Source organism: Delphinus delphis, chromosome 12 (genome assembly GCF_949987515.2).
Source record: "Delphinus delphis chromosome 12, mDelDel1.2, whole genome shotgun sequence".
Taxonomy (NCBI): domain Eukaryota; kingdom Metazoa; phylum Chordata; class Mammalia; order Artiodactyla; family Delphinidae; genus Delphinus; species Delphinus delphis.
This window is the reverse complement of record NC_082694.2, coordinates 29,174,643-29,196,092: the sequence shown is the minus strand read 5'-3', so window position 1 is coordinate 29,196,092 and position 21,450 is coordinate 29,174,643. Positions and strand designations below refer to the sequence as shown.

Below are 21,450 nucleotides of genomic sequence, written 5' to 3'. Positions count from 1 at the left end.
GTTCTAACAAAATACTTGACCAGTACTCCTCAAAGCGGTTAAGGACATGAAAGACAAGACTGAGAAACTGTCACGGACCAGAGGAGACTAAGGAGCTAGGAAAACTCTGTTGGTTTTTAACATTTTCACAAATGCACATGGTAATATGTTAATAGAGGAATCTGGGTGAGGGATATAGAACTCTGTACCACTTTGCAACTTTTCTGTAAACTTAAAATTATTCGAAAATTAAGTTTAAAAAATGAGTGAAAGGCTGGGAGAAAATATTTGCTCATATATAACAAACACAAAGCATCAACTGGATCAGTGGATTGAGGATATTAGACCCCCTCTCTTGACAGCATTCATTCCCCATGACTTCCCTGCTATCAGGACTCAGACTGGCTCAAATAGTGGTCCAGATCCCTTGATCTCCTGCCCCTATCCCAGCTTCATTTATCTTTTCATTCATGCATACGGTTAGTTGATTCAGCAAAATTTATTGAACATATTCTATGTGGCAGAAAGTCTTCTAGGCAGTGAGGATAAAGCTGTGAACAGAACCCCTTGCTCTCATGGAGCTTACAGGGAATGAACCCTCATTGCTCTAAATCAGACATCATAGTCTGGCCGTGATTGGTTTGGCCATGATTGGTTTAGGGGTGGCTATGTGATTCAATTCTGGCCAGTAAGATGTAACTGGAGGTTGGGACTTCCCTGGTGGTCCAGTTGTTAAGATTCTGTGCTCCCAATGCAGGGGGCCTGGGTTCGATCCCTGGTCAGGGAACTAGATCCCGCATGCTGCAACTAAGACCCAGCACAATCAAATTAAAAAAAAAAAAAAAAGATGTAAGTGGAGGTAATATAAAGGGATAGTGTTAAATAGCAATTTAAATTTAAATAATTCTGAGAATACATAATCTTAGGGTAATAAATATTCAAACGTAAAGAAAGATGAAAATCACAGGCTTCTAAGAAAGGGACAGATTCGATCTGCACAGGCCTTTGTCTCTTTGTTTTTCCTTCTTCCTCCTGCCTGGAAAGTGGATGTGATGTCTGGAGGTGATGCAGCTGCCCTGTGCCTGTGAAGTGATAAGCATGCTAAGGATGACAGAACAGGAAGACAGAAGATGCCTGGGTCTCTGCTCCTCAGATGCTCTAGTCCTGTATTGCTTGTGCTTAAACCTCCAGAATTCTTCTTATGTCAAAACGAAACACCAAACCAAATAAAGAACGACAAAAAAACCCTACCTTATTCTTTACCGTACTCATAGTCCATTTTCAATTACTTGCAGCTGAACATACTTCGAACTGATAAAAGCATCAACAGGCAATTTCTTGAGAATACTATAAATGGCTGATGAGACATGAAAAGATGATTCAGCCTAATAGAAATTAGCAATTGCAAATTAATAAACCATTTCTCCCAACTCCGGTTTGACAGTCTCACTGAGGGTGCTGGGAAATAGGCAATCTCCTATGTTGTTGGTGAGAATATAAATTAGTACAGCCTTTATGAGAGACAGCTGGCATCGTCTAGCAAAATATAAAATGTATACCCTTTACCTAATAATTCCACTACTAGGAATTACTAGGAATCTTATAGAAATGTTTGTACATATGCAAAAAGATATCAAAGGTGCTTGCTTCAGCAGTTTGGGTTATAATTAGTAAGTGAAAGCAAGTTAAATAAATAATAAGGAAATGGCTAAATTAAGGGGTAGTCCCACCACAGAATACTATGCAGCCACTAAAAAGGTTGAGACCATTATGTAGACTACAAATCTATTTGTAAAAACATTTCAACATTTTGCCGTGTTCATTTCAGATTTTTAAAAAAGAAATTAGACTTTATAAAGTAAAAAAAAAAACCCTCTGTACTCCAGTGAACCTTATTTTGTTCCCTCTGCAGAGGGAACTTGGTGTTTATCATTCTCCTGCATGTTTTCAAAGTTTAAATTGTATTGCACTGTCATTCTTCAACTTGCTTTCTTACTCAACAACTTTTTAAAGATGTTTTCATGTTGACACATGTAGCTATAGTTCATTTTAACTGCTGTATAGTATTCTATTAGATGAATATATCACAATTTATCTATTCTCTCCTTGGTGGACATTTAGGTTATTTCTAACTTTTCGTCATTACAAACAATGATAGAGTGAACAATCTTATACATGTCTCCTTGTGCACATGTGGATAGATTTCAAGAGAGTAAGACAATTTTTATTAATATTTATAATATTTATAGGCTTTAACCAATCAATTCCACTCCTGAAATTTTATGCTATAGAAATACCTAAGCAAGAAGGCAAAGATGTATACAAATGTCTTGAAATATTGTTTGTAATTGTGAAATACTGGAAACATCCTAAATACCCATTGATTCACAATTAAATAAACTCAAGGTATATACAATGCAATGGAAATACTTATGGGTTTCACAAAGGATAAGATGTCCTATATGTTGCTACTAAAGATGTTTAAGATACATTAAGTGTGGAAAAAACCCTGTAATTTAATACACTATAATTATAATTCTTTTAAAGAAAAAAGTCAGTATATATGTAGTAAAGTGATCTGAAAGAACATCACCATCCTGTTAGCAGTGATTATATGTGGAAAATGGGATTAGGGCTCAGCGGGGAAATCCTCCAGTAGTTCTGTCAGATACCTGTGTACACACGTACATATACATGTACACACACGTTCAACACCACCACCAGGACCACATTCTGCCCATCAGGAATTAAACTGCTACTCTGATTTCTCACCTTGCTCAATCTGTTTTCAACCTGTTCCTTATTCCATGGCATACCAAGAGTGGAGTGGTACATATCTGCAGAGAATTTTACACGATAATAAAACTGGCTTAACGTTGGTTTGCTTTTTATTACCACCATATGCTTTCTAAAGAACGTCAGTGACAAAATATTCCTCCTAGCAAGGAGTGCTGCTTGCACAGTCCCCTCCCTTGGTAGCAAATCACTACCAAGTGTGGTTGATGTGGTCATGAGTGCCCATGTGCCATTGGCTGGGCAAGGTGTTGCAAGAGTTTGACAGGCGTGTGATGTCTTTCCTGCCTTTGAAGAGCAGGGGCACCAGACAGGTACTCAGACACTAGAAACCATCAGTCTCTCTGTGGTTCAATTTACTGCCTGTATGACCCGCTTCCCCAAAGCAGCTTCTCTGCCGGCTGCCCTGGATGGGCCCTATCCTCACCCTTCCTAACTTGATGCCCTCAAGCTGCCCTGCACTTGAAGCCTTACCGTTTTTCCTCATCCTGGGAAAGAAAGAGACTCTGACCCTTTGGTCTTACTTTCTCCCATGCCCATATTTGCCTCCCTTTGTCTCCAGTGTCCAGATCACCACTTAACCCTCCTCTTTGCTCCTGAGTGGTACCTGAAAATGCCTTCCCTAAAACCTTGGAAACATACCTGGGGGAACAAAAGTGAAATGGTTGCTCAGAACTGGCTATCTGAAAAACCTATAGCTGGGCAGTCTGAGGCCCCTTTCCTGTGCCCATGGAAGTGGTGTTTCCCCAGCAGTCTTCTCTGGAAAAGAGGTTCACTGGAGAGGGCAGGGCGTTACTCCATCAGCTTTACAAATAAGCACTCCGTGGAATAGAAAGAAAGAAAAGCCATCCACCCAGCTTAACCTGAGCCTTGTAACAGAGAGGGGAGTGTGTGAGGAGAACAAGAGGGAGATACAATTAATTACCCTTAGAAGCAAAGGTAAAAGTTGAAGATTACGAGACCCATTTACAGGAGGAAATAGACCCATCATTGAGCCTAGAGAATGGAAGGATTGTTTAGGGCCAGAAAAGCGTCTCAATGTTCAGATTTCATTCCTTTTCTGGAGCTTTGGAGAGAGGAAGGTCACAGCTTGGGCTTGGAAGGTACACTTAGCAGTGGGCTCAGACCGGGAGGGGGGCTGCTGTCTTGGGCTCGGTTCTGGGCCCACAGACTGCCCCCTCCCTGAGGGAACAGGAGCTGGAATCCTCTCCAGGAGCCCATGTGGGCTGGCCGGCGCGAAGGGGTAACCCTGTGTGAGGCCCCTGCATTAACATCACAACAGCTGATGTCACAGACCCCGCAGAGAAGCTGGGGCCCCAAATGCAGGGTAACCCTAACCCCAGCAGTGATGGAAACAGATAGAGGGGTGGTGCCCCCCGCACAATGCCTGGCCCCCACCGCACCCCTCCTCCTCCCTGCACTTCCTCAGGAGCCTTTGTCTTCTGGTCTCTTGGGCCTGGAGTCTCTCTCATTCCCAGCAAATATTGTCCATTAAATTCAAAGCTGAGGCCTCCGGGGAAAGGGTCTGGCACTTTTTCTCCTCCCTCCCCTTATCTCCCACTAGCCATTCCCCACCCTCATCTGCCTGGATCAGATGAGACAAGGGGCAAGCTGGTGACGGCTTCACATCTGTCCCTGGTTTGGTTCCCCGCAGAGCCCTCTCTGGACAAGGCCTTGGGCAAGACATTGTCCCCGTCAGTGCTGACTCAGAAGCTGTGGGAAACATTCGGTGGGGGGGGATGAGTTGGGTTCAGTTTGGCTTTGACAGCCCACGCCTCTGTACTGGACCCTCTGGTTTGCGATCCCCTCAACCAGGTGGAAGTCTCTGTATTCTTAGAAGTACAGGGTCCTCGTGCCTCCCTCAGTACCTTGAACTGGTTTGGGGAGATCAAGCTTAGGAACGGTGGTTGTACCGGCCTTTAGGTGTGACCTGGGGATCGTGTGAGGGTTCCTGGAAGAGGGGGGCCGCAGGGCTGCAGGTCTTGAAAAATCTCCCTGCCAGAACTCTACGAGGCAGGGAGAGGAGGTAACTGCTCGGAGTCTGGCTTTTCCTCACGGGGAGATCTATACTTCCAGAGGGATTTGGTTATTATTCAGGATTTCAGTCCTGAATCTTCCTTAGACATTGATGAAAGCCATGTACCTTCTAGCCAGAAAAATGAGTGGATGCAAGCCTGCGCGCCTGTACGTGCATTCACACACACACACACACACACACACACACACACACACACACACACACACACACACTCCAAGGGTTCATGGACCTCTGGTCAAGAACTCCTGAATTCTAAAAGGAGGAATACATTGTGGCAGAGAAGGTCCCAGGTGGAATTCAGGGGCAGATTCTACCCGAAGGACTGGCTCAACTCTGAGCCAGGCAACTGGCTGGCTGATGTGAAGGGCTTGTTCCTCTGTGTCTACACAGGTGCTCGAGGGGCCTCAGTACCATTAAGCCTGTGATGGGCTTGGGGAGTAGAAGCCAGGTGGCAGAGAAGCTGTGGACACTTCTGTCCAATGCTCAGCTACAGCATGTTGTGGAATCTGAGGGGAGGGAGGGAAAGGCCTGAAAGAGTTCGTGTGCTGTGGCTAGGAACTGGCTAGGCATATCGACCACGCATAGGTCATTTACACTTCACAGCACGCCTGTCAATTAGGCACTAGGTTCTGCTTTCACTGAGGATTACGAGATTTAGGGAGTTAATTGTTCAAAGTCATCCAGCTAGTAAGTGGCACAGCAGGAAGTGAAGCCCAGGTCTCTGAGGCACCAAAGCCCAGTTGCAGTAGTCAGACTTGTTAATAACTGAAGAAACTCTCTCCAGCCTATTCCCATGGCTTCCATGCCAGCCTCGGGGCCAAGAAGGCTGGGTGTTGTTACACAGATATTTCGGGCCTTACTCACCATGGTTTCAGATAGGCCTACCAGGTCCCCCACTCTCCTCCCAGCGTACACCAGACTTGTGCCAACTTTTCACTCTCATGTGGTCGGCACCATATTGAATTTAATTCCTTCAAGGCCCAGCTGATGAACATCCTGATTTCCCTGTGCTGTCTTCCCTGACCAGACCCGTTCCTACACCAGACCGTGATGCCTGTCCCTCTCCGCCACCGAGCTCTAAGGCGGGCTCATTTCGCTCCTTCCTCTAGATAATCCCTCCTGGCTCCATCTTACCCAGGAGCCTTTCCACGGCAGGGCTGGTGTTCAAAACACACTGAGCCCCCAGTTGCCTAGCCCGGCTCCCCACAAACCAGGCATGTCAAGGGTTATTCCTCTTGATGATGATGCCAGTGTTAACTGTAGAGACAGGAAAGCCTGGCCCAGTAATTTGGAATGTTTCCAAGGCCACAATTCGACTCCTTGCCTTGTCTGGCAGGCAGGCTTTCTCCTCCCCACCAGGCTTCTGCCTGCTCTAGTCCTCAGTCCGGTTCAAGGGGCGCAATGGCCATCATCCCGATCGCCAACCATGGCTGCAGTGAGCAAAAGGGGCGGGAGAACAAAACACCGTGAGACGACACCGTGGCTTTTGAACAGGTACGTAGGCTGTCTTATTTAATAGCAGTTAAAAGAGGAAAACGTACAGGAGGAATAAACATGCTCTTTCCACGTAAGAGGTTTTCTACTAACCTTGAGGCCCATCTGTATCAGTAGCTTTACTGGTTTTAAAGAAAAAAGTTCCCTTTAGAGTTAAAAATGGACTTTCCTAAATATCCCCCATAAATGTGCAAAATAAAAAGGCCATTTCCAACACATTAGTGAAAAGTAACTGCAAACTCAGGCAAAAGAAAGAAAAACAAAAGAGGCAGTGGAAGCAGCCAGGTGGAGTCTTGGGAGAAGCGAGGCTACGGTGAGGGGGATTTCTGCAGCAGGCCCCAGGGAGTGTGCTCGGAGGCCTCATGGGGAGAGTCATGGGCAATGCCAATCTTGGGGATAAAGGGCCCTGGGCCTGGGATTTGCTGAGCAAGCACTTGTCAGGTGTGCAGGCTGACTTGGAGGCCTGGGAGACAATGAAAATACTGGGGACTTCTCCCTGTAGGCCTGTATATTCCCTTTACCAGTGGGGACTCTCTGTTGTTTCCAATTTCCAGGTCCTGTTCTTCCCCATCCCCAAGAGGTTCATGTACAGTCTACTCAAAGGGATTTTGCTATGAGATACGTTAAAACTGTACCAGCTGCCTAAAGTACTACTGAAACCCACTAGGGTCCCGAACCTGACTGTCCCTTCAGGAATATGGACCTGGTTTTCCCAAGAACTCGGCCAACTAGAAGACGGAAAGACCTCCAGGCACCCATGTTCTCGCCTCTTACTGAGGCCTCCAGGGCACTTCTACACCTCTGGGCATTTGAGCCCAGATGTCAGGAGTCTGAAGGGCATGGACACCCATGCTTTGTACAAGTCCTCGCAAGGGCTGGCGCAGCTAGAGGCCTACAGACAAAACTGAAAACTCCTACTTCACCAATTCAAACAGCTTGGACATTGCTGGTCCCTGTTTTTTTACCTTTCTCTGCTCACCAAGAGTGCGTCCCCACAGACAACTCAGTAGCTGCATGTTGGTTTCATTAGGGAAGGCTGAGGCAGATCGAGAGGGAAGAAGGGATCTAGCAAAGGATCCACCCTGTGAGTCTTGGGCTGGAATAAGCTTTCTCTGTAGAGGGACCTCTGTGTGCAAGGGGCAGAGTAACCCCCGTTCCTCCACCCTGTTCACTTTCTCTTCTATAGCACTGTTTCTCCAGGGTACAGGTTTTTTTTTTGTTGTTGTTGTTGTTTTTTTTGCGGTACGCGGGCCTTTCACTGCTGTGGCCTCTCCCGTTGCGGAGCACAGGCTCCGGACGCGCAGGCTCAGCAGCCATGGCTCACAGGCCCAGCCGCTCCACGGCATGTGGGATCTTCCCAGACCGGGGCACGAACCCGCGTCCCCTGCATCGGCAGGCAGACTCTCAACCACTGTGCCACCAGGGAAGCCCCAGGGTACAGGTTGGAGACCAGGCCAGCAATGATAACAGTTGAAAAATATTGTGATATGCTTAAGGTTCTCTCCATTCCACTTCAAAGTCTCAGCACGCAAAGCGGAAGAGATCTCGCCGTAAACTGGCATCTAGTGAAGGAGGGTGCTGGGGGCCCTTCTGAAGCAATGGGATTAGTGTGGTCGTTTCTCGTTCTTTTCTAATAAAGTCCAGAGCCTGAGAGATGGTAGTTTGGGTCTCATTCCCATGGACCCCTGTGTTTCCTTGGCTATGGAAGTTCTGGGTAGCAGCACTCATCTCTGAGCCTCGTTCTGAGACCTGGGCAAACTGCCTAGCCCCTAGGATGAGCCTCAGAGGGCTTCTGCAGAGCCCACACGCAGCCTGGTCTCCAGCTTTGAGGAAGCCTGCCTGTCGGTGTGCATATTCTCTTCCTCATGGTTTTTAAGTCGTGATACAATATTTGGTGGGGGTGTGTGAAAAAGGAAGCACTGCCTTCCCTAGAAGCAACTCAGCAGCTGACAAAGGGAGTGAAGAATTCTGTCTGATGAGTCTTTCCTTCCACTAACCCAAGCTGGAAATGACTGTGTGGCTTATTTGTCGTTGTTTGGTGATGCACAATTATACTTTTGCCAGCAGGCTTAGTAGCATCTTCCTGAAATGTCTTAAAGGGCAGATTCCTCTGCCTGACCTCATAGTGAAGCCCTTGCATTAAGTCTCGGGAGCCCATTTGGGACAGAGGACACAGCCTCCAAGCTAGCTGGTCCAGGTTCCTTTGCAAACTCCAGAGCTTGAGGGATAGGATTACAGGCAATCCTTCTCAGATGAAGCCAAAAGATAGCTATGGGGATCTCAAAAGGGGATGGAAGCTTTGGGCTAGAGCAAGAAGAGCTTATCCAGGATATGACTTAGTGAGGGACAGCTGTGCCATGGGTAACAAACCACTAGCCACGGCTGACCCGCTCTACTTCACGGTGACAGTGGTTCCATCCCTAAAGGCATCCAGTCCAGCTACAGCTGTCCCCACAGTTCAGAGTTGATGACATTTCCTTTAAAGATGGTGGCCAGAAAGTTGGCTTTAAAACACAAAGGAATGATTCCAAGGTTTTACCTAAGGGTAAAGTAAGGGCCATTTTCAGGCTTCTGGAATCTGACTATCCCAATGACACTGCTGGAAGAGGCCAAGTCTGAAACTCTCTGTCTATGGAATAACTGTTGACCTATGCCCTGAACCAAGTACCCTGACCCTGAAAGAAGGCAATGAGAGGAATGGGGAAGGGCTGGGGCTCTGATTCCATTTGCACTGGCTTTCAAGATCTCCTCCTGGTGTGGGGCAGCCTATAGTTAGTCATGAGGTCCAATTCTTCCCGCTGCATACTCAGCTCTACCGGGCCCCAGAAAACTTAGAAGTAAAAGCATTGGGTCAGATCTAGGCTAAAAAATGCCATCCTTGCGGGGACTGGAGCGAAGCCGTCATCTTGCCACACAGCACGCTTGTTCACTGGTCAGTGAAAGTCAGTGGACTGAAGAGATGAACCTCCAGAACTGTGTGCTGGTCTTTGATAGACTAAGTAGTAATGTTTTCCAGGCCCTTTCCTTGCATAAAGAAGAATCGGCCTCACCTACACGGTGAATGGGGCACCAAGGAGTGAACAGGATGTACTTTATTATCCTTCTGCCTACTCACCTTACCTCCCAGTGCCAAGTACCCATTTTGTTTGTGTGGTTTCTGAGCCCCAGATCTAAGCTCTAGAGCCACAGATGAAAGGTGGTTTATCATACTGGACCGATGACACCGCCATCTCTAGGAAAATACAGACAGTGTAGTGTGACTTCCCCTGAAGCCTAGCAACAGCTCGTGGACTTGCTTACCCTCGTGCCTCTTTCACTATAGGGAAAGGTTATGCGAATACTGTACATAGGTTATTAAAAAAATACATTTGCTCTCTTTGAAGAAGAATGCACAAATGCAGGGCCAGCCAGTGCTGGGGTCCGGACTCTGGGGCTGCAGCCAGCAGCCTCTGTGGGCCTGAGGCCTGCCTTCATGAGTGGTGGCTGCTGATGAGTCCCCGGAGTTGCTTGGCCACAGTGTCAATCAATTTCTGCTTGTCTCGCTCATTTTTCCGAAATTGTGCAAACATGTTGTTCTTGCGGCTAGTGTCCTTCATCCTAAACAGAGAAGGGAAGAAAGAGAGCAAAGTGTTTGAGGCGGCAATGGTGGCTAGTGTGTCTTAACCACCACCCGGAGTTGAGAGAGTCCAGAACACTTCCCTGTCAGGCGCATGCTCACCTACTACTGTTCACGATGCTGCCCTCCTGGCACCCAAAGGCCTCCCCACTTCAGTCACCTTTGGAGAACAGTCAAGAGCCGGCCATGGCCGATCGCCTCCTCATCCATACCCACCCTACCTACTTCCTTCCCTTCTATGCCCCGGTATGCCTCTGTTGTAGGTATCTGGCACCTGCTGCAGCCCTGACAGTCAACAGGACCTTAGAGAATGTCTAAGGTCTTCTCATCACCTCATAAACCTACTAAATCCTGCTGGGACCTTACAGCTGGTATTTGAAAGGTAAAGCAGAACGCTGCTCTTAACTAGCAATTCCGAAAGAACATGAGTAACTGAAAGCCACTGTGCATTTCCAAACCCTACTCTACCTGTTTGGTCTATCCTACCACTAACAAAACCAAGGGCTTGACTGATCTCTTTTCCTTTGCCTCGGGGTAGGGGCCCAGGGGCAGTGAGGTGGCCAGAGGGCATGGCGCTGAGGAGAGCAGGCGCCAGAAGACTGAGCCAACCGGGGCTTTAGGCAAGGCAAGCCCCTAAGTTCTCAACGGCTGCTATGTCTTCAGATCTTGACCTTTGGAAAACTTTCTAACTGGCTCATGCTAAAACTCCAGGGATGGAATATTCCTAGAGCACAAACCATGGGCAGTTCTGGCCACCAGTTCCACCAGATGGAAAGACCTAACTGGGAAGCATGGATGGAGAAAGTCAAGGCCAGGCTGAGGTCGCCAGAGCAGCCCCCAAGCCCGACTAAGCCATTGTGACAGATCCCAGGAATCTGTTATTCCCCAAAAAGGGCCCAGAGCCCCTGACATCTGTTGGTGATTGTTAACTCTGGCCCCAGCCTCTGCACACTGGACCTCCAGCCCACGGCTAGTTCTAGTGGTAGAGAATTAAGGACACTGCCCAGACTCATTTCTCCTTGGGGTCAGGCTAGGCGGTTCCTCACCACCGTCCCCCAGGAACTTGGCCAGCTCTGACTTCACAGTCCCCTGGCCTGCACGGAGATAGGCTAGGAGAGGGGATGGAAGGAACCTGGCACTGGGGAGTAAACTGCTTTCAGGCAGACTTCCCAGGGCCTTTGGCCAATCCTGGCCCATGTTTTTTTTTTCTGTGGGGTGGCCATGTGCAGAGGGACAGACTAGAGGCCAGTCAAAAGGCCAGAGAGCCCATAAGGACATTTATATCCATATGGTAGGGAGGTTCTAATGAGCACCATTGCTTTATGGCTCTGGCTGACAGTGACAGCCACAAACGAATTGAGACTTCTCTCTCTGACCTAAGCTTTAGGGCCGTCAGCCTGGAATTACTCATCAAGCACGCTTAGACACTGTGAATAAGGTACAACCACCCACATGTGGAGGCCTGTGCTTGGACGGGAGGAAGAAGGAGAGATGACAGAGGTTTAGAGGTTTAGGTTGTAAAGAAAGCACAAAGGTCCCCAAGGCTATGATGATTATTGTATTTGGTCCCTTAAACATGAACTGCACAATTATGTTTGTGGAACTGGCTTGATTTAGTATTATTTATCCCAGAGAACAGCTCCTTTACCTTTTCTGGATATACCATAAATCTAAATAAAACCAACACAAAGCAAAACAGAAAGAAACGATAAGGGAATAAAAACACTTCCTACCTTTATAAGACATTTCATTTAACATCCTATGTGATCATTAGTTTCATGACTCCTCAAAGCAGCCCAGAGATAGGCAGCCAGAGCCGGCTTTCAGCTCCCATAGGGAAGTTCCAGAAGTAAGGGAGGAGAAAGGGAAAAAGAGGGTGGTCTCCAGGCCCCAGAGGCCAGGATGTTTTAGCCATGAAGACCTGGAGTTGGGATTACTTGAAAGAGAAACTCAGGTGCCCTGAGGGCTGATGGTGGCCTGCTGGTTTGTACCCTGGAACGCTCTAAAACCAAAGGAGAGCCCTCCCCACGCCCCACTGCATTCTGTAAGCCTAGGATCTGGGTCTACTTTGGCTACGGCCACCTCTCAGTGACCAGGGGCCTCTTCTCTTTCCTGAAATGTCCTCGTCAGGTCTTTGGGTCTTTCCATGTCTCACCCTGCTAAGAAGTGTCAGGTTGAAAAGGAGAGAGTGTCAAGGGGAAAGCAGGAATGGGTCAGGTAAAGGGACTGATTCCTATGAGGCTGGGAAATACAGATTTTAGTGACCTGGGTGGCCTTTGGCCTTGTTGTGTTTGGAAGGGAGGTTTTAAACCCTGCTGATCGCTCGGGCTAAGCACATGGCTCTATTACTGGCTAGGCCTCCAGAATGCTCCCGAGAGGCTGACTATTTTAGCCTATTGTTGATGCACAGGAAGTAGATGAGCAGTACTTCTTGGATCTAGAGATTCTCAGGAACAGAGGAGTAAAGGACGGTGGAGAGGCAACGGGCCAAAGGGAATCCTAGAGCCCGTTTAGACACATAATGAATATGACATCTAAGCACCAACGCAAAAGCCATTTCAGCTGGGTACTGAGAACTCTGGGATGAGGCCTTGCCTCTAGTAAAGGGTCTTCGACGGGAGATCTTAAAGCCATGGGCCTCACCACTGGGAGGGAGGGGAGACTGCTGAGGAGCTCCCGTGTGTCAGGGCTAGGCCCTGGACTAGCAAGGGTATTGCGTGTGCCAGGAAGCTGGCTGGGAACAACCCTTCACCTGGCACCGATGGGGGAAAATCCCTGTTACCACTCCCAGCCCCAAAGGAACTGGTAAGCCAAGGGTCACTCTAAGGACCAAGGAGAGAGGAGGCGGCCAGCCAGTTGGCACCAGACTGGTTTAGTAGATTAGTATGTCAGGGTGGGGACAACTCACAGGGTAGGGATATTAGTGTAGTCATTAGTGTCAACGAAAGAGACCAGAAGGACTTGCCTCAAAGCGATGGAAAAGGCCCAAGTGAATAATATACTTACTCTCTAGATATCCTAGGGAAGAAGGTCATTGGGAGAGAGAACCATGGGAAACAAAGTCAAAATGGAAACATCAGTCTCTGTCTTGATCTGGAGAAAGTCAACTCTGGGCTCTTAGTTTCTTGGCTCCAAACACACACCTCTGCCCCTCCCCTTCTCTCCCCTGTCATATTGCACAGTAGGAAGGTACACCTCAGCCTCTGCTTCTGTCTAAGGCTCCACTCTGGCCTCCTGGACTCTGATCCTTGCCTTGCTAGGATTTGAGGCCTGCTTGGCTGGCTATATCCGTAGACTTGCTACACTGTCGAGATGCAAGGCACTCTCCTAGGAAGCTGCTAAGAAGCCAGCGGTTATCTAGTTTGATGACAAGAAAAAGCTTCCCTTTTACATGGGTCTTAGTCTCTGGTCTGCCAGCTCTCAACCAGGTAAGCTAAAGCCAGAGCCAGGCTACAATGAATAGCAGATTCCAGCATCTGGGTGACTTATTGGTTAGTGAGATGCTCCGGACCTGGCTAACTCAATCTCAGTGGAAGCATCTCTCCGTCAGAGATGCTACAGCCCTGTAGCAGGACTTCTGCGGGCCAGTGACTGCCTAAGGCAAGAATGAGGCACCTCCAACACAGCTTTCTTGGGACAGTCAGCACAGTAAAGCTCAGTCTGGCAGGGGCGGGGCTTGGAGGGGCAGGTGAAGGTTTCAGTAATTTTAGGAGCTTCTCTGCTAGGAACCAGAAGCCGTCTGTTCTGTGGGGCTGTCCTCTACCCATCATCATACTCTAGATGGCTGGGGCCAGGCTCACTCTGTTCACAGGCTGAACTGAGCCCCAAACTAAGGCATCTTCCTTTCTCCTCTTGTCATCTCTAGGTAAGCTCTGAGGTAATGTCAGAGCCCAGTTGACCCATACTTGCCCTAGCTTGTCAAGGCTCAGGAATTAAGAGGCCACAAGAGGAAGACTGGCCTGCCAAATCCAATGATGGAGACTGCCGAGAGCACCTATGGAGACTTTAAGAATGGGGCCTCTTTGCGGTCTTTTCAAGGTATTGGCAAAGAGAAAATTATCCTCTATACCAACCCGCCATCCCCATTTCCCCACCCCCCAACACAGACCACTGGATGGGTACTCACTTCTCAAGCAGGGTCAGAGCTGTCACAGGGTTTACCCGGAGGTACTTGCAGGTGGGCTGACCATAGTCAGCAAGGTAGGTTGACCAATCCCACTGGAGGAAGAGATCTAAAAGCTGTAAAATATCATCAGACAGATAAGACAAATCAGGATCTCAGAAACCCCTCACATCCTTCACTACCATCTACAGTAGACTTGAAGAATAAAATTTAAAACATAGTAAGAGAAAGAATGGCTACAGACTGTATTGCAATTAAGAAAATAAATGAGTAATCACTATAGGCAGAGTCATCTCTTCCATAAGCACTGTAATGTTGCTAAGAGTACACGCTGCTAGCAGACAGCTCTCAGAGGCAGGCCTGTAATGAAACTAACATCGGACTGAATCAAAACACAAGACTATCCTAATAATCACTCATTTGCTTAATAAATACTTGTGAAATGCCTTCCATGTGCCAAGCACCATTCTAGGAGCTCAGAATTCAACAATGAACAAATAAAGGTGGATGTGTCCAGTGCCACATATGCAACTCTATGAGCTTTCAGGTTGGAAGGTCTGGGTTCAAGTACGAGTTTCAGGACTTGCTGCGTTGACTTTGCCCAAATTACTCCGTTGATATAGACACATGCACATGCCAGAAACAAACCAGACACACAGACAACACAGAAACACTGAACCAAGGCATAAATGGGCCATGCAATATTTACATGAGGCAATATATTACACCTATGTGGACACTGGCTGAACAGATGGAAACCTGTTAACTAAATACATTTTGTCAAAGGCTTTCTTTCCCAGCCAGCTTTAGCCGCAGGTATCACTCTAATAAATATTTTAAAATTGTAACTGAATAAAGCTAAAAAAGAAAAATGAAATCAGTGCCTTTCAAAGGTAAGGGTGATGAAAGGGAAGGTGCTAGCTCCCCTCTATAAACTTCTAGAGGGGTCACCATCCCAGACTCACATCATTACATAGAAGAAGGGCCTTCAAGCTGGCTTTCTAGCAATGAGATACATATAAGTGCTTTTGGACTCAAGACATTTCTTTACTTCTCCCTTTCCAAGAGATAACAGTTGATGAAGATTGTAGATGGCTATCACTCTGTGCAGAACAAAGAGAGGCCTAGAGTCAATCCAATGCCAGAGCCTGGGCTCTTAGGCACACCTTCTTCCCTTGTCTGTCTTCACTGCCCAGCTGGGCAAATGGGCAGTGTGGGCCTTGCCCTACTTGGCCAAGCTTCCTCTTCTATCCACTCTCTTAGAATGGCTGTTATGAACTTCCTCAGACAGGATGGGAATTGGCTGAAGTCCCCCAAATTTTGCTAAAACAGAGAAAAGCCCCTACACCCTCAGCCAGGAAAGGGATGCTAAAGATGAGAGGAGAGGGGGAGAGAGACAGACACGTCGGTTGGCCTGGGTCAGCACGGCCCCAAAAGGCCCTCTCAGGTCTCTTTTAGGTCACGCCTATGTTAGTTGGCAAGTAAAAGGGCTTCTACCACTTCCTTTTGCTGTCCCCAGGCCTTGCAGGGCTCTCCTTTAGAAGAAATATTTCCTTGACTTCCTATTCTAATCTTAGTATTTCTATCCTATGGTGTCCAAAGACCCGTCAAGACAGTTTCTCCTAGGGAGCGTGACAGACACTTGGAGTGTCCCTTGTTCTAAAGGTTGTCTACAAATATGATTACGCTTTTCCTCCAAATCCCAAGGAAAAAACTATGAAAAAGATAGCATTTTCTTAATTAAATTTTTTTCTCAGAAAATTTAAAAAACCTTTTACTGTTTGCATGCTAGGGAGCTAACAAAAGAAAGGTGAAAGAAAAACAAATAAGTTTAATTGGAAAAACATGATTTCTTAAAGCTATTTCAGGTATTACTTTTCAGATGTGGACATATATATGCATTTAATAAAACTACCTTCTCTACTATCGAATTCCTAATTTCAGTGATGGAATTAATGGTATCAGTATTTTCTGATTTACTGAAAAGAACACCATGTCTTTTGGGGCTGATGAAGCCTGGGTAAATCACCAGTGGGGTGTGGAGGGCAGTTCATTACTCAGCTCTAAGTTTTCTATTTTTAAATTCTTGCTAAAGTCTCTCAATGCCAGTACTGAGACTAAGAGCTCTGGGATGACAAGCTACCTAATTTATCCCACTCCAGGCATGGAAGCTACACAAACTCTATTAAGCTCAACCAGTATGAGCCTGTAGCTCACACTCTGCGTCTGTGCTGCTTTCTACAGTTCTTTTCAGTGGTCTGTACCTAGGTCTGATGGCCTCCTCTGAGACAGATGGACACATACTAGAGTCTGGGTGGGACTTAACTAAGTTAACTGCCTTGGGGTGCAGTTCTACTGGATTCCTTAGAAACAGTGTTAGAATAAGAGAACAAGAAAACTGGCAGGCCTGTTTATCAATACAGCACTTTGGTCTCCAGACTGTGACTTTCAGAGGTGAACCAGGCCCTCTCAGCCTAGTTCTCTGCATGCAATGGCCTTGTTAAATCTCAATAAAGTCTCTCTCAAGGATGCAGAACATTCAGTCATCACTAACGATCACATTCTTTTTTATTTTTAAAATTTGTCATTTGGAAATAATTTTCAATTTATCAGAAAGTTCTAAGAATAGATGTAGTATAAGGAGCACCATATACCCTCCTCCCAGATCCATCCATTGTCAACATTTTACCCCATACGCTCCATCATTTGTGTTCTCTCTCTCTTTCTTTGCACACACGGTGTCTCTTTTTGGAGTCTCTTGAGAGTAAATTACATATATCATGACCCTTTATCCCCAAATATTTCAGTGTTCCTAAGAATTAGGGCTATTCTCATACATAATCACGGTATGGTTTTTAACTTTAATAAATTTAATATTGATACTGTCCATACCCTAAGTTTATAAGTTGACCCAATAAAATCCTGCATAGCCTTTTTGTTTATTTAGGATTAGGTATTACATTTAGTTATCTACTGAGCCTACTTTAATCTGGACTATTTCCACAGTCTGTCTCTTTCTTATATGATATTGACATTTTTGAAGGATGTCAACTCTTCAAAAGTTCCCTGTCTCCTTTTTCCCCCCTTAGTTTTGGTTTTTCTAATGCTTATAATAAGATATAAGACATGCATTTCGGGCCGGAATATCACATGTGATGTTATGTCCTCCTCAGGGCATCACATCTGGAGGTATACAATATACAGTGTTCATTTGTCTCTCATTGGTGATATTAATTTGGATCACCCAGTCAAGACGTTGTCTGATTTCTCTACCGTCTAGGTATTATATTTTCTTTTGCAACTAGGAAGCAATTGAGGAGGCAATTTAAGACCATGTGAATATACTGCTCCTGGTTAAAATTTCCCCTTAGATTTAGCATCTATTGAGGATTCTTCTTCGCTTTGGTCTTTACTATGATGGTCTCACACTGATGACATTCCAATTCTATCCTTCCCTCCACGTTTATCAGTTGTCACTCAGCATTCTACCATAAGCAAGTGCTCTCTCCTTCTCCCCCATTAATTTATCTATTTTATTATTGGTATGGATTCATGGGTTTCCATTTTTTCAATGGTTTATATTCATTACTATACCTAATTACTTTGATGCTCCAATTGTCCCAGGTTTGGCAAGTGGGAGATCTGTCAAGCTGCAGCCTGTGTCCTTGTGACATGCCCCCATGATTTTTTTTTTCAGGACTTCCTTACTTTCTGGCATAATAAGGTGTTGCAGGTTCATCTTGTATCTACCATGCCCAGCTCTGAAATCAGCCATTTCTCTGAACAGCCCTGGTTTCTTTTAGTGGGAAGGTTATTAGAGATCAAGATTTGGGTGCTAGGTGTGCTCATTGCTACTTGGGGACAATCTATGGGGAGTTAAGCCCTCTCAGCAGACAGAGCTAGGAAATATAGGCATATAATCCACATATACACACGCATACATATACATACGTACATCCATGTGTACTTATATAAGCACGTATGCACACACATTTTAGAGATCATGAGTTTACACCAATACCTCCAATTCTAATCATTCTCACAGAGTTCTTTTTTGCCTTCCTCTATCCCACATATGCTTTCTTCCACAGTGAGAATCCTGGCTCTCAATGACATCATCTCATTCACTAATTTGCTTAATCCTATAATATATCTAAAATCAGTTCAGAATTGTTTGTATATACCACTACAAAAACAAAAAAGCCTGCTAAAAAGAGTTTGAGATTTGTTTGCAATTTCCTCTCCCAACTTGAGTGTGTATCATCAAAGCCTATGCTCGTAAGCCACTTGGATTAGTCCTTTTTAAATTTTCCCTTCAGTTTGGTTATGGTATTCATCTAAATACAACTGGGTTCATTTGTTTCCATTTGCTTTTAGTTTTAGGCTCCTCCCTCCCATCCTTCTTAATTTTTTACATATGTAGGACATTAACATGCTTCCAAAAGTCAAAACAATACAAAAACGTTAACTCAGAAAAGTGTCACTCTTTCCTTTGTTGTATCCCTTTCACCCCAATTCCTACCATGCCTTATAGGTACCCAACTCCATTGTTTTTGGATATGTCCTTCCTATGTTTCTATTTGTAAAGATATGCAGATACACGTATGCTTTCTTCTTCCCTCCTCTTTCTTTCACAGAAAGTAGCATACTATATATGCATTTTAAGGCATCTTACTTCTTGATGTTTGTAAGTAGGTGGTGGATGGAGAAGAAGAAAAAAGAGGAGCATCAAAGGTGGGACACTGAACTTAAGATCACTATTCCTCAAACTTTATTGAGTATCACTTTTGCAGTTTTTACCACATCCTCATGCCACATGTGTTATTATTAACTTAACATTTTTGTTTGTATTGATTCATATTTTGGTCATAAAAATTTTGTAAACAATACTTTACATCATTTTCACAAATGGGAAACCATTCATACTTGTCAGAAATAGAAGATAACTCAAATACTAGCACCACAATGAGACGTTCCCTTTGGCATCACAAAGACTATAACATGATTTAGTGTTTAATGGTATTATTTTGAAATAATTTTAGACTTACATACAGGTTGCAAAAATAGTTTAGACAGTTCCTCTATACCCTTCACCCAGCTTCTCTAATGTTCACATATTATATTACAATGATCAGAACCAAGAAATCAACATTGGTACAATACTATTAACTAAACTATGATTTCATTCCATTTTCACCAGATTTTCTACTAATGTCCTTTTTCTGATCCAATCCAGTATCCCCCATTTCATTTAATCATCATGCCTCCTGAGACTCTTCCAATGTGTTATAGTTCCTCATTCTTATTTTTCAAGACCTTGATACTTACACTTTACTTTCAGTCATTTAATTTTTTTTTTTTTTTTTTTTTGTCTGTGCCACACAGCATGCAGGATCTTAGTTCTCCGACCAGGGATCAAACCTGTGTTCCTTGCAGTGGAAGTGTGAAGTCTTAACCACTGGGCCGCTGCAGAAGTCCCCAGTCATTTATTTTGCAGAATGTCCCTTAATTTGGGTCTGCCCAATATTTGTTTATGGTTAGATTGAGGCAGTAGTTCTCAACGAGGGGAGATCTTGCCTCCCATGGGACATCTGACAATGTCTGAGACATTTTGGGTTGTAACAAGGCTGGGTGATGGTAGTGGAGGTGATGCTCCTGGCATCGAGTCAGTAGAAGCCAGGAATGCTGCTAAACATCCTACAGCGCTCAAGACAGCCCCACAACAAAGAATTACCAGCCCCAAATGTCAGTAGTGTTGAGGTTAAGAAACTCTGGATTGAGGTTATGCATTTTTTTTTTTTGCAAAAATATTGTAGAAAAGGAGTGATACTGCCCCTTTCTCAGTGCATCATATCAGGTATATATGATGCCCACATACATATCTCATTATTGATCATTTGGTTAAGGTGGTGAGTTTCTCTACTGCAAAGTTATTACTTTTACCTTTGTAAATAATTAATACATTTCCTATGGGAGATATACATTAATACTATGCAAATATCCTGTTTCTCCTCAAATTTTTGTCCACTAACTTTAACATCCATTGGTGGATCCTGCCTACAACAATATTTATTATTAATATTGATAATATTAATAATTTTAATATATGTAGTTATTAAATGGAATTCTCCTGTGAGGAAAAGTGCTGTCCCTTTTCCTCCATTTATTTATTTGTCCAATTATTTATATCAGCATGACCTCACAGGTATTTATTTTATTTCGTGGGTTATAATCTAATACAATCATTATTCATGTTATTGTTCAACTTGTTCTCGCTTTGGCCATTAGGGACGCCTTCAGACTGGCTTTCCTGTGTATTTTCCACCTGTCCCTATCCTTTCTTGAACAATTCCTTACTTGCTGGCACTATAAAATGTTCCAAGCTCATCTTGCACTTTCCCTGCCCTTGCTTTGGAACCAGTTACTTCTCCAAGGAGCTCTATCTAGTTCCTTGTTTTGGGGAATGGTTTTTAGAAACCAAGATCTGAGCACTTAGCATGCTCAGTTCTACTGAGGTGTTATTGCCTCTAGGCCCTCTCAGTGGACAGAGCTAAGAAACATATGTATGTTTATTAACACATCTATATCTTTTGTGAATATATTTTAAAGTCATGAGTTCATATTTGATGTCTATGATTCCAGGCAAACACCTGAGGATTCATTCTCTCCTTCCCTCTTTCCTTATTTATCACTTCTTTCTCTGACAATGAGAAACCTGGCTCTCATTATATTTTACTTATTGGTTCAGTCCTAGTGCAGTATAAAGTAGTTTCAGAATTGCTAATCCACACCCATGTGAGAAAAACAAGTTTACTAACTAGAGTATAGTATTTTCATACAGTTCTTTTTTGTCTTTAGCCTTACAGTTGCCAGTCAGAATACTGGTTTTAATTTTTTTAATTTTTAAAATTAATTAATTACTTAATATCTTTATTGGAATACACTTGCTTTACAATGGTGTGTTAGTTTCTGCTGTATAACAAAGTGAATCAGCTATACATATACATATATCCCCGTATCTCCTCCCTCTGGCGTTTCCCTCTCACCGTCCCTATCCCACCCCTCTAGGTGGTCACAAAGCACCGAGCTGATCTCCCTGGGCTATGCGGCTGCTTCCCACTAGCTATCTGTTTTACGTTTGGTAGTGTATATATGTCCATGCCACTCTCTCACTTCATCCCAGCTTACCCCTCCCCCTCTCCGTGTCCTCAAGTCCATTCTCTATGTCTGGGTCTATATTCCTGTCCTGCCCCCAGGATCCTCAGAACAATTTTTTTCTTTAAGATTCCATATATGTGTTAGCATACAGTATTTGTTCTTCTCTTTCTGACTTACTTCACTCTGTATGCCAGTCTCTAGGTCCATCCACCCCACGACAAATAATTCAATTTTGTTTCTTTTTATGGC

At 44.9% G+C, this 21,450-nt stretch overlaps 1 protein-coding gene across 3 annotated transcripts in view; it reads right to left on the bottom strand.

Annotated features, from left to right (window-relative positions):
* Positions 1-6,294: 6,294 nt before the first annotated feature.
* EXOC6B (exocyst complex component 6B) overlaps positions 6,295-21,450 on the bottom strand; it is a 708,543-nt gene continuing 693,387 nt past the window's right edge. For all 3 annotated transcript variants that reach the window (XM_060026390.1, XM_060026391.1, XM_060026392.1), the window contains 2 exons: positions 14,047-14,159; positions 6,295-9,901 (listed from right to left, as the gene is read on the bottom strand). In XM_060026390.1, coding sequence (XP_059882373.1) covers positions 9,775-9,901; positions 14,047-14,159 — 240 coding nt within the window. In that variant the 3' untranslated portion in view covers positions 6,295-9,774. The remainder of the gene's footprint in view (positions 9,902-14,046; positions 14,160-21,450) is intronic.